Genomic DNA, 17,601 nt, shown 5'->3' with positions numbered 1-17,601 from the left:
AGTCCCCTCCTCCCATTAAGTCTCATGAGCAGAAAACACTACTAGAGCCCATTTATTACTTAATGCCTTTCAGGGAAGAACTTCAACTAGGGTTAGTATCTGAAGGGAATCAAAGCCCTATTCAAAACAGCTTTCCCATGGTCTCTTTCAGTCAACCTGTTGTATGGCTTGTCTCCTAAGACTGGAAGTGAACTCTAAATACCTTCTTGGTTCATCAGCTCATCTGAACCCCACAACCATTCCCTGAGATAGTATGGGCAGGCATTATCATTCCCGTTTTAAACATGGGTAATCCCAAAAGCAACACAATGAGTTCCTCAAGGTCTTAGTTGGTAATGGTCCATCTGTGCCTGGAACTGAAGTCTTTCTGGCTCCAAAGGCTGGGGTCCTTCCACTGCACCACCATACAGACTACTTTATTGAACACTTCCTATGTGGTGGGCACAGCACCAGGCCCTTTACAAGCATTAATCTCTGATCCTCAGATTGGAATTATCATTGCCAATTTATTATAGAGTGGAAATTGAGGATGGGTGCTCGCTTCCCAGCACATATACTAAAATTAGAATGATACAGAGAAGATCAGCATGGCACCATGTGAAAGGATGACACGTGAATTCGTGAAGCGTTCCATTAAAAAAGTAAACAACAGGCCGAGCGTGGTGGCTCACCCCTGTAATCCCAGCACCTTGGGAGGCCGAGGCGGGCAGATCACGAGGTCAGGAGATCGAGACCATCCTGGCCAACATGGTGAAACTCCGTCTCTACTAAAATACAAAAAATTAGTCGGGCATGGTGGTGTTGCACCTGTAGTCCAAGCTACTCGGGAGGCTGAGGCAGGGGGAATCCCTTGAACCCGGGAGGCGGAGGTTGCAGTGAGCTGAGATCGCACCACTGCACTCCAGCCTGGTGACAGAGGAAGACTCCGTCTAAAAAAAAAAAAAAAGGTAAACAACAACAACAAAAATTGAGGACGGAGTGGGTGCTAAATGACTTGCCAAAGATCACTCAGACAGGAAGAGCAGAGCTAGAATTACTGTGTAGCTCTCCAGCCACTCAATAGCAGGGATTTTGCCAACCCCATTGCGAGACACTGACTGGTGACAGAGGTGGTTCATAAATCTCGATCGACCCAAGCAAACTTAGTTTTAGAAAAAGGCTAGGCTTGGCCAGGCACGGTGACTCATGCCTGTAATCCCAGCACTCTGGGAAGCTGAGGCGGGAGGATCCTTTGAGCCCAGGGGCTCTATATCAGCCTGGCAACATAGCGAGACTTTGTCCCTACAAAAAAAGTGGAAAAAAAAAAAAATTAACCGGGCGTGGTGGTGTGCGCCTCTGGTCTCAGCTATTCGGGAGGCTGAGGCAGGAGAATCGCTTGAACCTGGGAGTTGGAGTCTACAGTGAGCTATGATCGCGCCACTGCATTCCAGCCTGGGCGACAGAATGAGACCCTCGTCTCAATCAGAAAAAAAATTAAAAGGCTGGGCCGCGCCTGCGCATTAGCCATAGGGGCGGGGAGGTCACCGCGAGGGCGAGAGTGCTGTGTCGCCAAAGAAGGCGTGTCTGTTTCACAAACCACCACTGTCCCCACGGTGCCTGTCGGTCTCAAGGTTGGTCGGTATGACGGGAGTGAAGGCGTCTCTTAACCAATCACCGCAGAACTTAAGCTGTTGCCGGGGTGAAGCGGTGTTCACCTCCCCCGGAAGGGTATCTGCAGGTGGGTGGGATCGGAAGTGACGCTCAAGAGGAATGCTATGCTCTGGACTATTGCTGTTTTCCTGTCAGTCCGGCTGACAGCGTTCAAGTTGGAAGCCTGGAGGGGAGGCGTTTTTCCTTTCGTACGTGGAACAGGCCACGCTGTCCGTCCACAGTAACGACGCCTGCGAGTCAGAGCTTCGGGGAGAAAAGTAAAGAGCAAGACGGGACCGACAGGGAGAAAGGCTGGGAACGAGGGTGTCGACTTTGACTGAAATTTGAGACGGAGGGCACCGGAGGGCAAGCACTCGCCTCTGATTGGCCCGTGGGCGTCGTCGAGGACCCACGCAGCTGCTCAATTGGTTGGTGTTAGCAATTGTTGTGGCGGCGGCGACGATTTTGCCCACGTACTTCCGAGCGAGGGGCGGGGCTGTGCCCTGGCGCGCGTGCGCAGCGCCCCGGGGCCCCACCCGGTAGTGCAGGAACCTGCGAGGGGGCGGAGTGAAGAGGTGCTTGTTTTGGTTCTGTTTCCTTTGAGGCAGAAGGCCGGAACAAGCGTAGCAATAAGCTTGCTGGACTTGGAAAGAAAGCTACGACAAACTCGCCGCACTGCCTTCATCTTGGACTTCACATCCGGGTTTTCCTCCCGGCGTGACCCGCGCGCCGCCGCCGCCGCCGCCGCCGCCACCGCCACCGCCACCGCCGCCGCCGTCGCCGCCGCCGCCGCCGCCGCCGCCGCCGCCGCCGCGGGTTCTCGGACCGGTGCCGCGATCTCTTTATCCGGGTCTCGCCGTTCCCGTCGTGCTTCGCACACTACACCAGCCCCCTCATCCGGGTTTTCTCCCGGCGTGCTCTGCGCCGGGTTTGCTGGGGGGTACTCGGCGGTGCAGCCATGACTATACTCCCGAAAAAGAAGCCGCCGCCTCCCGACGCCGACCCTGCCAACGAGCCGCCGCCGCCCGGGCCGCTGCCCCCGGCGCCGCGGCGCGGCGGGGGCGTGGGCGTGGGCGGCGGCGGCACGGGCGTGGGCGGAGGCGATCGCGACCGTGACTCCGGCGTGGTGGGGGCCCGTCCTCGAGCTTCGCCACCGCCTCAAGGCCCGCTACCAGGACCACCGGGCGCTCTTCACCGCTGGGCGCTAGCAGTGCCGCCTGGTGCAGTGGCGGGCCCCCGGCCACAACAGGCTTCTCCACCTCCTTGTGGGGGCCCAGGTGGGCCCGGCGGCGGGCCCGGTGACGCGCTGGGCGCAGCGGCGGCGGGTGTGGGTGCCGCGGGCGTGGTGGTGGGTGTGGGTGGTGCCGTAGGCGTGGGCGGCTGCTGCTCCGGGCCTGGGCACAGCAAGCGGCGACGTCAAGCTCCCGGGGTTGGCGCGGTTGGAGGGGGTAGTCCCGAGCGTGAGGAGGTCGGCGCAGGCTACAACAGTGAGGACGAGTATGAGGCTGCTGCAGCACGCATCGAGGCTATGGACCCCGCCACTGTCGAGCAGGTAAGAGCTGTGGGGTGATGGGTGGGCAGCTACAGTAGATGGGACCCCACACTGTGAAGATACTCGAAGGCTGTTTGAGATCGCCCCAAGGGATCTAGGCCTTTTCACTAGGCCTGACAGTCTTCTCTCGTGGTAGGGGTGTGAGACACCTTCTTTCCTCCCCTCTAGGGATTTGGGGCTAGAGGCCTACGATGAAGTGGCAGACTTAAAGGTGGGATCCAAGGCCTCTTTTAGGGTCTGTAGTCGTCATTCCAGCTCCTGGGACCTCATCTTGTAGGGCCAGTAGGTGAGAGTTCTCCAAGAGACACAGGTAGGATCTCGCCCCTCTTGAACAGGAGTCTCAGGTTTCCCAAGAGACTTAGGTCTGTGTTCAGTGGCTTAAAAGGTCTTTTTCTCTGGGATACAAGTTTGGGATTAGCCCTCCAGGGAAATCAAAGTAGAGACCTCAGAGAAGGGATATGAACATCCGCAAGGAGCCTTAAGCCCCTTCAAGAGTCTGAGACACTGCATATAGGACAACCCTCTCCACTTTGCTGGGTAATAGAACACAGGACCACTGAATAGCCAGACCTGAGAGCTCAAGGGTCCTAACTCTGTCTTCAGGGGCCTGAGAGTCCCTCTAGAATCAGGGTCCTGATAAACACATAACATCCTCTTTAATACCCTGGGGAGAGGGATCTTCTAAGCTTTTTCCAGGGATATAAGACTTTTTGCAGGGAGACATGGGCAACATAGGATCCCAGAGATGATGTCTGGGGCCTCCCTGTGGATCTCTGCCTACCGTTAAGGGCCTGAGAGCCACTCTATCAAGGACATTTGAGCTTTCTTTCAGGGACAGGAGATTCATACATACGCTGGTGACTTCTGTGTCTAGAGGTAAGGTCTGAGCTTCTTTCTCAAGAAACTTGAGATGTTCCCCTGAGAAACAGGAGGACTCCTCCCCCAGACCTGACCCCTGAGACCCTTTTCTTGGGGCATGGATAAAGGATCCCTGTGGAACGGGGTCCTGAGTCTACCCCCAAGGGTTTGAATCCTACCCCAGGTGTGCAAAGGCCTGTTCCCCACCTTAGGAGCTGATTTCTAAAACTACCCTGAGGGTACTGTCACCTCACCTCAGACAACATACATACACCCCAGTCATAGGTGTCATTTAGAGACATAAGGTTTGGGCCTCAGATTCCAGCTCCCCTTGGAGATATGAATAGAGTAGGATTCTGAGGAAAAGAGTCTGGGGCCAAACTTTTGCTCTGGGACAAGAGATCCTTTGCCTTAGGGACTGGGGCCTGGCTCTCACTTGGGCATGAGGCTCTCCTCCTACCACACTAGGCAATCCTTTCTGTCCAGGGAGAGGAATGTGAGGTCATCCTCTCCCATTGGACAGATGGACTTGGATGCTCTTCAGGGTTATATGAACCCCATATTCTGAACCCCCTTGTGGCCAGGGCCAAGAAGGTCCTCCTCCTTTCTGTGAGAAGATTGTCAAGTCCTCGGGACATGGAGTGTGGAGCCTCTCCTCTGAAACCAAGAGTGATTTCGAGTCTCTCCCTGACCCAGCTATGCTTGCTTCTCACCTCTAGGTCATGTAATAAGTTCTGAACTGCTTTTGACAAGCTTTTTTCTTCCCAGAGACAGAAAAGGGGTTTGGGACATTGCCACTCTGGAGAAACTCTCCTCCCATATTCCTTTTCCCTTCGGCTCAGGTAAATCTGTAATTCACAGGGGCCGCAAGCCTTGTCTTGAGCCCCTTGTTCTTGTTCCCTTCCTCCCATCATTCTGGCACGATAAGCCATCTGTACTCAAGGGTCAGGACCAGTTATTTCTTCTCTGTCTGGTCAGGTAGTTTCTCTCCTTCCACAGAAGCAGGGAGCGGTACATCACGGGTCCCAGGGACAGAGGAAGAACATCCTGTGCTGGCATGAGAACTCAAAAACACTTCCTTACTCCCCCTCCCTTGATATACATCCCTGGTTCCAGGTGCAAAGAGAAGGAACATCTTGTGCTGCCATTGTAACTCAGAAACACCTCCTTACGCCCCTTACAGTCCCTTATACTTGTCTTTACAAGAACGTAGGAGTAAGCTGGGCATAGTGCTGTGTGCCTGTAGTCCCAGCTACTTGAGAGGCTAAAGCAAGAGGATCACTTGAGCCCTGGAGTTCAAGACCTGCTTGGGCAACATAATGAGACTTCATCTTTATTTAAAAAACAAAACGAAACAAAAAAAAAAAAAAAAAAAGGGCTGGGCATGGTGGCTCATGCCTGTAATCCCAGCACTTTGAGAGGCAAGCAGATCATCTGAGGTCAGGAGTTCAAGACTAGCCTGGCCATCATAGTGAAACCCTGTCTCTACTAAAAATACACAAAATTTGCTGGGTGTGGTGGCACGCGCCTGTAGTTACAGCTACTTGGGAGGCTGAGGCAGGACAGTCGCTTAAACCTGGGAGGCGGAGGTTGTAGTGAACCAGGATCATGCCACTGCACTCCAGCCTGGGTGACAGAGTGAGACTCCGTCTCAAAAAAAGAAAAAGTCACGTTCTATGGGCTCATGAAACCTGCCCTTCCCAATGACAGAGGAGAGGCTTTCTGTCCCTGCACTTCTTGGGACAAAGATGATCCTCTTCTCCCTTCCTCACCTGGTCCAACTGGAGAGCTTTTGGGGATGAGAAGAAGGAACATTCCTCCTACCACTGCAGTATTGGTCCTAAACTGTCACTAGGGCTGTTTGTAGCCTGGAGGTGAGTTGGATCCCTTGGGAAGAGAGGGAGTTGTTGAGAGGGAGTCTGGATGATGATTCTGGTTCTGGTTCTGACTACTTAGGCTTCCTCATTGTCCTGATTCTCTAAATGTATCTCTACTCCCTTTAGGAGTCTTTTTGGTACCCTGGGGTCCAGGTGCTGGGTGGGTGGTGATGTCAAGGGTTACCAGGCATGGTTGCCTTGCTGAGAGTCTGCTCTGTGAAAAGGTCGGCCTGTAAGCATCTTGAGTTTAGAGACCCCACAGAGAGCTCTTTGAGAAGGGGCATATGAACTGAGGTGGTGGAAGAAGCTGGGTGTGGTACCATAGTTGTTGCCTGGGATCCAACTCTGGGTCTTTCAGGGCTTTGCTGGGTAAACCAGGGTAGGTTCTACCTATGCTGTCTGGGCCTTAGTTTTCTTACTGGTCAGGCAAGATGCTGGTGAGGTGTTGTTTAGCTTTGGGATTTTAGGGAACTCAGTCCAAAGCTCTCTGGACCTGGAGGTGATAAAGAATGATGGATGTCTTTTGAGGAGGAACTGGGTTTCTCCCCTCTCTTCCTGGCTCCTCTGTTCCCTCTCAGCCATCCAAGCTTGGTGGACAGGACAAGCAGCCTGTTTCGTATGAGGCTCAGGGTTGAAGAACAGCCATTTTTTGTGGGCAGCCATGTTGTAGCGAACAAGCTCGGTGGGATTTCCTGTCCGGAGGCATGTTGGATAGTGGTGTAGAGAGGTAGAGTTGTATGTGGAGTTTGGGCTTCAGAGCAAGGCAAGCTTTGAGCCATCATCCCTCAATTCTTTCATCACCTTCCAGACTTCAGTGTCTCCTCCTTACCTGCCTTATAGCTTTAGGCAAACTACTTCCCCCATCAGCTGCCTTTATTGCAAAAGTTCATTCATGTCCAGGTGCGAGTATGTGACCTTGCTCACCTTGGACCTTGGCGGGTTCTTCGTCTTGGCCAGAATGGGCAGTTTGCCCCAGGGTCATCTTGGTTCTTCCTAGAAGACTTTATCCACTCCTAGTAACCTATCTTTGGTAGCAAAAGCCCTTCATTGGGCATCTAGGAACCTGCTGATTTCTTGGGCTCCCCTTACCCCACCTGGAATTGGGTAGCTAGCTGGTAGGAAAGCAGGAAAGGGTCGCTGCCCAGGCAATATGGATATGAGTCCTGTTTCTGCAGTAAGTTTTTTTGTGGTCTTCAGGCAGTTTCCTTCTCTGGGTCTTGGTTTCTCCCTCCATGAAATGGGTAGTGGTGATGAGGGAGGTTAGACTCACTGCTCTGAAGTAAGTTGTAGTCTTTTCTTTAATTCCCTGCTGCCACTCCCTTCACCCTTCATGCAAGTTTTAAGTGGGACCGCTTGACCTTTGGGGGTTATGCTAGGACACTTCAAGCAGTGTTCAGCGTCCTCCTTGGCTGGTGCTGAGCCCTTGGATGTGTTTCTTTTAACAACTTTAATGAGATGTAATTCATGTACCATACCATTTACCTATTTAAAGTGTACAATTCATTGGCTTTTAATATATTCACAGATCTGTGCATCCATCACTACAGTCAATTTTAGAACATTTTCATCACCTTGAGAAATCCTGCACTCCTTAGCTATCAGCCTCCAATTTCCTTATCCCCTTCCTGCCTCTGGCAACCACTAATTTACTTTATGGCTTGATTGATTTGTCTATTCTGGATGTTTCATGTAAATGGAATAGTATGCAGTTATTTGTTACTTGGTTTTTTTCAGTTAGCATAGTACGTTCGAGGCTTATCCACGTTGTAGCATTTATCAATACTTCATTCCTTTCTGCTGCTGAATAGCAGAATAACAGGATCTTGGTTTTTGTTTTTTGTTTTGCTTTTTTTTTTTTTTGAGACGGAGTCTTGGTTTGCCACCCAGGCTGGAGTGCAGCAGCCTGATTTCGGCTCACTACAACCTCTGCCTCCCGGGTTCAAGCGATTCTCCTGCCTGAGCCTCCCGAGTAGCTGGGATTACAGGCCTCTAACACCATGCCCAGCTAATTTTTGTAAATTTAGTAGAGATGGGGTTTCACCATGTTGACAAAGTTGGTCTTGAACTCCTGACCTCAGGTGATCCACCCTCCTCGACCTCCCAAAGTGCTGGGATTACAGGTGTGAGCCACCATGCCTGGCCAATTTTGGGGGTTTTTAATCCCCCTCCCCTCAGTGGCTTAGCCAAAGCTTGGGGCCTTGCTCTTCTTCCCTTCTGCCCTGGAGGGGTTGTGTTGGTCCTTAGAGTGCAGTGTGTCTATGTTTCTCTTTGGATGGATTGCCTGTGTTTTGTCCATGGAGCCAGGCTAGTGTTCTGGGTGCTTTGCTGGAGGGGGTGGTCTTGGCACCAGGGCTGCTGAGACAGAACTGTGAATCCCAGAATACTAAATACCTCTTGGCCGTGGGCTCTGGGAAGACATCTGTCTATGAGCTGCCACTGCTGCTGCCATCTTTTGTCCCCTTCCCACTTCAGTGGCAGCCCATCCATCCATAGGCAGAGTCAGTAGTTTCCCAGGCTGAGAGGGGAGATTCCAGGGCCCTGCTGCCTTAATTCTAGCTTCTCACCCTGGAGGATGCTAGGTAGGTGGACCCTGAAGAGTGGGATCCATGCTATGTTGTCTCACAGTCGTGAGGTCCTAGGGCTCAGACACCAAGGATTGCTACCAGTGGGGGTGTGTTAGTTTCCTGCGGCTGCTGTGATACTACCACAGACTGGGCGGTTTAAAACAACAGAAGTTGACTGGGCACGGTGGCCCACCCCTGTAATCCCAGCACTTTGGGAGGCCAAGGCGGGTGGATCATGAAGTCAGGTGTTCAAGACCAGCCTGGCCACGATGGTGAAACCCCCATCTCTACTAAAAATAACAAAAATTAGCCAGGCATGGTGACAGGGCCTGTAATCACAGCTACTTGGGAGGTTGAGGCAGAGAATTGCTTGAACCCAGGAGGCGGAGTTTGCAGTGAGCCAGGATCCTGCCACTGTACTCCATCCTGGGCAACAGAGCAGGACTCCATCTCAAAAACAGACAAACAAAAAATACAACAGAATTTTATTCTCTCACAGTTCTGGAGGCCAGAAGTCCAAAATTAGTTTCACTATATCCAAATCAAAATGTTGGCAGGACCATACTCCTGGAAGCTCTCAAGGAGAATTCAGACCTTTTCTAGCCTCTCACGGCTGCCAGCATTCCTTGGTTTATGTTACAGCTGCATCATTCCAATCTCTGCCTCCATCTTCACCATCGCCTTCTCTGTATATGTGGTTTCCTCTTCTGTTCTTACTAAATTTTCCTCTGTCTCTCTTTTATAAGGACACTTGTAATTGCATTTAGGTCCTACCTGATACTCCAAGATAACCCCCCATCTCCAGATTTAATAATGTAAGTTAATTACATCTGCAAACACCTCCCCTTCCTCTTCCCCTTCTTCCCCTCTTCTGACAGGGTCTTACTCTGTCACCCAGGCTGGAGTGCAATGGTGCAGTCTTGGCTCACTGCAACCTCCACTTCTAGGGCTCAAGTGATCCTCCAGCCTCAGCCTCCCAAGTAGCTGGGACCACAGGTGCAAGCCACCATGCCTGGCTAATTTTTTATTTTTGTTTGTTTCTGAGATGGGGTCTCGCTCTGTCGCCCAGGCTGGAGTGCCGTGGTGTAATCTTGGCTCACTGCAACCTCCACCTCCCAGGTTACAGCAGTTCTCCTGCCTCAGCCTCCTGAGTAGCTGGAATTACAGGCGCCTACTACCACGCCTGGCTAATTTTTGTATTATTAGTACAGACAGGGTTTCACCATGTTGGCCAGGCTGGTCTCGAACCCCTGACCACAAATGATCTACCTGCCTCAGCCTCCCAAAGTGCTGGGATTACAGGTGTGAGCCACTGCGCCTGGCCTGTATTTTTTGTAGAGATGAGATTTCACCATGCTGCCCAGGCTGATCTTGAACTCCTAAGCTCAAAGCAATCTGCCTGCCTTGGCCTCCCAGAGTGCTGGGATTACAGGCATGAGCCACCACACCCGGCCCTACGTTTTTCATTATAAGTTAGCATTTACATGTTCCAGGGGTGTTAGGGTTTGATATCTTTGCGTGGCTGTTAATCAGCCTACTACAGAGGCTTTTTTCCCTTCCAAGGAAGGGAAGGGAACTCATTAAGTGGTCTCTTCCCTTCAAATATTACAGGGGAAGCCCTTAATACTTGAGTCTGCTCAGCATCCCTATTGGGAGGCTTGATGTCCCCATTCACAGATTGGAAAACTGTGACTTAAAGCAGTTCACCACATGGCTAATTGGTGGAGCTAGATTGGAACCCAAGTCAGTTGGGTTCCACAGCCTCCTCCAACTTCACTTGGGCCTTTAGACCACTAGGTGACAATCTTGTCTCGGCTCCTGGGATCCTCTGGTGTTAGAGAGCTTTACTCAGCCTTTTTGTGGAGGCTCAGAGGTAGGGACTTTCCCACAGGCTCTGCAATGGGTTTGCAAGGTTCACAGCCTGGACTTGACCTCCTCAGGCAAGGGCACTGTTGGAGCTTAAACTTATCTATGGCTGAGCTATCCCCTACCCCCAACTCCTAGCAGCCCTTCCTAAGCAACGCTTTACCCCCAAAGGGAGAAAGAGAGAGAAAGGCCAGAGCCCAAACTCTTCAGGCTGCTGATGCCAAAGCCAGTGGGTGGCTAGCAGTCCAGCCTCTAGATCCAGGCCTGGATGCCAATTTGACTGGCCCAGGACCCAAACCCTGCTGTGCCAAGGGGCCTACTCAGGTCTCTTTCATTTTTAGAGACAAACAAGGGTATTTCATGAATGGACTGCAAGGTATGTCCTCCATGCTGTGGCTCATGGGAGCCTTCCCTGTTGTCTCTACACTAGGCTTTGCTGGTATCCAAACTCCAGCTCCTTTCACTTTTTGCCTTTTTTTTTTTTTTTTTGAGATGGAATTTCGCTCTTGTTACCCAGGCTGGAGTGCAATGGCGCGATCTCGGCTCACCGCAGCCTCCGCCTCCTGGGTTCAGGCAATTCTCCTGCCTCAGCCTCCTGAGTAGCTGGGATTACAGGCACGTGCCACCATGCCCAGTTAATTTTTTGTATTTAGTAGAGACGGGGTTTCACCATGTTGACCAGGATGGTCTCGATCTGTCGACCTCGTGATCCACCCGCCTCGGCCTCCCAAAGTGCTGGGATTACAGGCTTGAGCCACCATGCCCGGCTTTTTTTTTTTTTTTTTTTTTTTTGAGACAGAGTCTTGCTCTGTTGCCTAACCTGGCTAGAGTACGATGGCACAATCTCAGCTCACTGCAACCTCCGCCTCCCAGGTTCAAGTGATTGTCCTGCCTCAGCCTCCCGAGATACAGGGATTACAGGCACACGTCACCACGCCCAGCTGATTTTTTGTATTTTTAGTAGAGATGGGGTTTCGCCGTGTTGGCCAGGCTGGTCTCAAACTCCTGACCTCAGGTGATCCACCCACCTTGGCCTCCCAAAGTGCTGGGATTACAGGCGTGAGCCATCACGCCCAGCCTCCTTTCTGCCTTTGTAAAGTGTGGGTAATGTTTCCTGCCACCTGGACTGTGGTCAGGACAATTAAATGAGGTCACTCTTTGCATCTGGCGTGGGGTAGGTATTCAGCTAATATGAGTTCGTCTTCCTGGCCCTCCCTGCTTACCTGCCTAGTACTACCCAGAACTTTAGCTCTACGGAATTCATAGCTGGGCTCCGGGCATCCCTGGTGCTTTGTGGCAGAAGTGACTTCATTTCCCATCCAGTTAACAAGCATTTTTGGAAGTCTTGATGTTTTAATGCTTTGCTCAGGTGGCACCTCCTCTCAGGTGCTCGCCTAAATGGCTGGATCAGGTCTCTGTTTCTTTTCTTTTCTTTCTTTTTTTGAGACAGTCTCACTCTCTCACCCACCCAGACTAGAGTGCAGTGGCATGATCCTGGCTCACTGCAACCTCTGCCTCCCAGGTTCAAGCGATTCTTCTGTCTCAGCCTCCTCAGTAGCTGGGATTACAGGCATTCAACACCACACCCAGCTAATTTGTTATTGTATTTTTTAGTAGAAACAGGATTTCACCATGTTGGCCAGGCTGGTCTTGAACTCCAGACCTCAAGTGATCCACCTGCCTCAACTTCCCAAAGTGTTGGGATTACAGGCGTGAGCCACCGCACTGGGCCCCTTTTTCTGTTTCACAACACCTGGTATTCACCTTTTTCACAGCCCTATTCATACCTTGTGGTGGTTACCAGTTTCCCTGCCTCTCTGCTAAGTAGTTTGTGAACTTATCAAGAGTAGAGACTAAATCTGATTCATTTCACTGTCCTCACTGCCCAGCCCAGGATCGATCTTAGTAGCTACCTGGTAAGTCTTTCTTGGCTGGATAATGGGAGCCCCTCTCCTGTTTGATCTCCTTTTCTTCTCTTTTCCCCCTCTCTCCACAGGCAGGAAGTTGTTGTGTTCCCTTCTTTTTTAAGAACCTTTTCTTCTGTCAGGTTTGGGACTATAGTTATGGTTGCAGCATTCCTGCTGGAGACCCCTGGCTGGGGCAGGCCCATGACTCTGGGAGATGGCTAACCCTGTGGGGCCAGGATGGACTTAGGGATAACTGGCGGGAGTGTGTTAATCCACAGGCTCGGGGGCAAGGAGGGGCACCTGGACCACTGGAATGCTGTATACAAAAAGGAGTCTTTGCGCTGCCCATAGAAGCTCATTAAGGGCTTCCAGGTGCCTTTGTCATCTTTAGAAATCTAGCCACATCTTCCTGAGGTATGGGCCCTGATGTTGGGGCTGACTGGGTATTCCCTTGTCAAATCTTCATCCCCTCCTGTCCAGCTACTCAGAAGGACTTTCTGAGGGCGTCTCAGTTGTACATAATCTCCGTGCTGATTTCGTCCACTTCTGTGATTGGCAACAACCTCCCCCAGTATATGGTACGTTATTTAAAAATAATCTTTAGGTCCTGATACTCCTCTGAACCTGTTGACAGCTCTGTCCGGTAGATCAACGTATCCCCCACTCCATAGGAAACTGAGACTGATGTCGGGCAGCAATGTGACGAAGCTGGGGTTGGAACCCAAAGCTCTTTGCTTCCGAACTTTGTGCTTACAACTTTGCTAGAGATGCCTCTCCACTGGCTTTCCTAGGGGATGGGTTCCACCCCTTGCCTGAGCTGGGGAAAAATAGCCTTATGGATAGGTGGGCCTCTATGTCTGATTTCTGTTAGCCTGGATCGTATAAATCCCTGGGTAGGGCCGTGTCCCCAGGGAGCAGGCTTGAGATCCTGTTGTTTGCAGCCCTGTTGATGGGTCAGGCTGGCTGCTTCTGGTAGCCAGCAGAGGGCGTGAGGGACCCAGGAAAGGTTGATCTGCTGCTTCTGGTTTGTTTTGTTTTGAAATGAAAATTATGTTTTAAGAGGTTATGTGGTCATTTTTTTTAAATTCAAAAATATGTATTTATACAGGTTCATTTAACTTGAACCTTTGTGGTGCCAGATGTGCTTTGAAATTTAGGAAAAATTCAGAATCTATAACCCTCACCTGGTGTATATACTTTGTATTATATAACACCTCCAGCAGGGTCTAAGGCAGTACTTCATAATCAAACACCTGAATATTGTCTACATTGAAATATTTGAATATTCGCCCCAAGTGGGATAGATTCTTGTCAGTTCTGGTCAGATTATCATGCCAAATGAGTTAGATAGAGACTTTTGATTTTCAAAGCTTTTTGGGTTTAGTATACCTTTATAAAAGGGAAATGGGCCAGGTGCAGTGGCTCGTGCCTGTAATCCCAGCATTTTGGGAGGCTGTGGCGGGCAGATCATGAGGTCAGTAGATCAAGACCATCTTGGGTAACATAGTGAAATCCCATCTCTACTAAAAATACAAAAAGTTAGCTGGGCATGGTGGCACACACCTGTAGTCCCAGCTACTCGGGAGGCTGAGGCAGAAGAATCACTTGAACCTGGGAGGTGGAGGTTGCAGTGAGCCAAGATCACACCACTGCACTCCAGCCTGGGCGACAGAGCAAGCAAGACTCCGTCTCAAAAAAAATGGAAAGTGAAATAAAATTGCTAATAAAATCAGCACTTAGGGATGATACTTTGCTGTCTAGTCTTCCCAATTTTGTGTATGTGTGTTCGTATACATACATAAGAATATATGTGTATAAATGTGTGTGTATGTGTATCTGTTAAATGTGTTTAGTTACAGATGAGAGCATTGTTTGCAGACTTGTTACTTATACAGTATATCTTGGAATCCTCTAACTCTTTGTCAGATTCAGGATCTAGGCTCTTGCCACTCACTTCCTCTTCAACATCTTTCCTAGATGAAACCCCTTGAGGTAGAGCTACATTCTCCACCCAGACACTTGCTGGGTCTGAGTCTTTGGCTGTCTGGTGGAATGTGGCTCCCTGGGCCAGGCCCTTCAGGATCAGCAGAAGGCAGATGGGGCCACTGTTCTCAGGTTCCTTGGGACCCTTTTGGGAAGCAAGTCTTAGGTTCACCCGGCAACTGATTCCCTATAAGAGTCTCCTACTTCACATTCATGGAGTGGTCAAACAGGGCTGAGAACTTTACTTTGCCCAGCGTCCTCTCTTGTCAATGATCTAGGCCCCTCAGGAGCTTAAGGTCGGGGCCCAGGGGAGGGAGTACAGGTCTTCCCTGTTGCTGACTCCCACCTTTTCCCTCCAGCAGGAGCACTGGTTTGAAAAGGCCCTACGGGACAAGAAGGGCTTCATCATCAAGCAGATGAAGGAGGATGGCGCCTGTCTCTTCCGGGCTGTAGGTGAGTCTCTGCCTTAGTCCTTAAGGGCCTAGGGCTGCCCCTAAGCAGTGTCCCAGTTATCAGGAATAGCCCCTGAGACAGGGTTGAGGCAGTTAGCTAATCTTTTAGGGACTCTAGACTCCACTCTCAAGTTGATATGTGACCTTTAGCTGTGGGTCTTGAGACTTTGTAGTGGTGGAGGATTAATACTAATAATAGCAAGAATAGTGATAAAGAAAATAACATCCTTTGGGACACATTGGTCTGTCAGGTGCTACAGGAAACCTCTTTGATTCTCCACTAAGCTAGGTGAGTGTAGGGACTACTGTTGCTTCCATTTGTCAGAAGAGAAAAGTGGCTCAGAGATGGGGGAGGTGACTTTTCTGGAGTAAAGTAAGTAGTAGAGTTGGGATTCAGTGTCTGGGTTAGATTAGTCTGAGGCCCATGCTCTTAACCATAGCACACTGCTGTCACCCTGGGCTGTAGGACCCCTAGGTTTATACCCAGATCCCATCTCTGGTGTGTTGTGAGTCTGTTCCTCAATCTGTGTGTATGCGGGCTATGAAACTAGATCTCTACAAATTTCTTTCTTTTTTTTTTTTTTTTTGAGACGGAGTTTCGCACTTGTTGTCCAGGCTGGAGTGCAATGGCGCGATCTCGGCTCACCGCAACCTCTGCCTCCTGGGTTCAGGCAATTCTCCTGCCTCAGCCTCCTAAGTAGCTGGGATTACAGGCACACGCCACCATGCCCAGCTAATTTTTTGTATTTTTAGTAGAGACGGGGTTTCACCATGTTGACCAGGATGGTCTCGATCTCTCAACCTCGTGATCCACCCGCCTCAGCCTCCCAAAGTGCTGGGATTACAGGCTTGAGCCACTGCGCCCGGCTTACAAATTTCTTATATACATTTTTTTCAACTTACACGAAAGAAGAAGGATGAACCCTCATGTACCCGTCATCCAGCTTCAAAACAGTCAACACATGGCCAGCCTTGTTTCATCACTATCCCACCCACTCTTTCTCACTCCCCTGAAACAAGAGTATTTTAAAGCAAAACCCTGACATTGGATCATTTCATTCATAAATATTTCTGTATGTTTCTCTGACAGATACAGACTTTCTTCTTTTTAACATAATCAAAATGCCATTACTGCACCTAACAGAATTAATAATGCCTTAATATCATCTGCTATCCAGTCTGAGCTGGATCTTTGAGGCAATTTTGGCTCTGAATGTGTGACCCAATAGGTAGTTGTGAGATCCTGTGCTAGGGTGAAGGGGAAGCTGGGAGTGTGACCTGATCCTCCCTTTGATGCTCTGATACCTACCAAGGAAAAGTACCCTCTGATAGGTGCTTTGAGCTGGGAGTCAGAAGACCTACCTTCTAGTTCTGGTCCTGACTCATAACTGCTGTGACACTTGGCCTTGGTTTTCCCATCTGTGAAATGGTGTTGATTCTCAGTGCCTCTTTGAGTTCCTTCTTGGTCTGCTGTTCTCTCCGTCTGTGGGTACCCCCATGTCTACTGGTGGGCTGGACTGTTTCAGGCTCCATCCCTGGCTGCGCCACTGATTCTCGGTATGACCTTAGGCAAGCAGCTCTTCTTTCTGAGCCTGTTTCCTCGTCTATAAAATGGGGCTAAAAGACCCTCATGCTGTAACGATTTAATGAAGTTGCTTTGGTAAATCCCTTTAGTGCCTGACACACATAGCAGACTCTCAAGGAACAGTAGTATTTGTAAAACCCAGATGCCATTTTCAGTGGTGCCTCAGAGTCACATGTGTTTGTTGAAAGGGTGGAGTGAGTGATCTCCTCTCTATTCTGCCAAGCAGAAGAGGCCCAGTGGGCTCTGTTGGACTGGGAAAAAACTCACCCCTCCTACACCTCTGGCTCAAGTCTCTGTTCTCCCTGGGATGTTTCCCAGAGGAAGAGCTGGGTTTGGGGGCATCTTGGACAAAAGGAAGGCAAAGGAAGAATAGATGGGGACCTGTTAGGTGCTAGGCCCCGTGTCGAGACCTCAGGCCGGATGTGGGGTAAGCAGGGCTGCTGGTGGAGTTAGGATCAGAGAATGCAGCAGGCATCTGAGTCTTGGGCAGTCATTGAGGGTAGGCCTTGGGGCCAGCTAGTGAGGACCCGGCTTATGTAGTAACTCATATCAAGAGCAGAGAGAGAGAGTGCGTGTGCGTGCGCGCGCGCGCATGTGTGTGTGTGTGTATGTATATCTAGCTGTTCTCCCCAAATACCCCCGACCCTTCCTCCCACTGGGGCCTTCAGTAAGGGGGCCTCCACTTACAGGAAGAGCTGACCACGGCAGGTTGAAGGCCTTTCCTTATCGGCGCTATGACTACACATTTCCCCTGACTAGGCTGCCTTTGGCTTTTCTCTGTAAAACCTCAGAAGTCTGTGGCCTCTCCCCAGAAGTACATGGCCCCTGGTCTCTAGGCCTTATCTGGAGGTTTCCCTGGTGCAGAGTGCATAGTACATGTGCCTGGGAAGGGGACTTTGTCCCCGGGCTTTTTGCTGCCCCCTCCCCCCGTTTCCAGCCTAGCCTGGATGGGGACAGATGGCAGTCAGCTTAGGCTGTAGCGTGAAGCCCTACAGGTTGACTTCCTGCCCTGTGTTGAATAGTGGAAGGAACGTTTAGCAGAGTTGGAGCTGGGGGCGGGGAGTGGTGTTGCAAATGTAGAGAGCACTTGTTTCCTTGACCCCTGCTGTGTGATAGGCATTCAGCTGGGTGCTTCAGGTTCACTTGCAAAACTTGGATCATTATCCCATGAGAGGTGAAAAGATTGAAGCATAGAAAGGGAAATGACATGCTCAGAGCCATTAGTCAGAGCTGGCCTGGGAACCCAGAGGTGTCCAAAGGACACATTTTGTTGTTGTTGTTGTTTGTTTGTTTGTTTTTGAGACAGAGTTTCACTCTTGTTGCCCAGA

General features: G+C 50.6%; 1 protein-coding gene and 1 non-coding gene across 6 annotated transcripts in view; both read left to right on the top strand.

The window, feature by feature from the left end:
* The first annotated feature begins 533 nt into the window (after positions 1–533).
* LOC120366663 (U6 spliceosomal RNA) lies at positions 534–640 on the top strand. The gene has a single exon (XR_005581248.1). It is a non-coding gene; the product is annotated as a U6 spliceosomal RNA (small nuclear RNA).
* Positions 641–1,716: 1,076 nt separating this feature from the next.
* The window catches only part of OTUD5 (OTU deubiquitinase 5), a 32,792-nt gene continuing 16,907 nt past the window's right edge, over positions 1,717–17,601 (top strand). For 2 of the 5 annotated variants that reach the window (XM_074391715.1, XM_074391713.1), the window contains exons 1-2: positions 1,717–3,181; positions 14,596–14,689. In XM_074391715.1, coding sequence (XP_074247816.1) covers positions 2,588–3,181; positions 14,596–14,689 — 688 coding nt within the window. In that variant the 5' untranslated portion in view covers positions 1,717–2,587. The remainder of the gene's footprint in view (positions 3,182–14,595; positions 14,690–17,601) is intronic. The other 3 variants (XM_074391714.1, XM_039475433.2, XM_003939558.4) reach the window with 3 other exon arrangements.

Source organism: Saimiri boliviensis, chromosome X (genome assembly GCF_048565385.1).
Source record: "Saimiri boliviensis isolate mSaiBol1 chromosome X, mSaiBol1.pri, whole genome shotgun sequence".
Classification (NCBI taxonomy): Eukaryota; Metazoa; Chordata; class Mammalia; order Primates; family Cebidae; genus Saimiri; species Saimiri boliviensis.
Note: the sequence above shows the minus strand (reverse complement) of the source record. Positions and strands in the feature narration are given on the sequence as shown.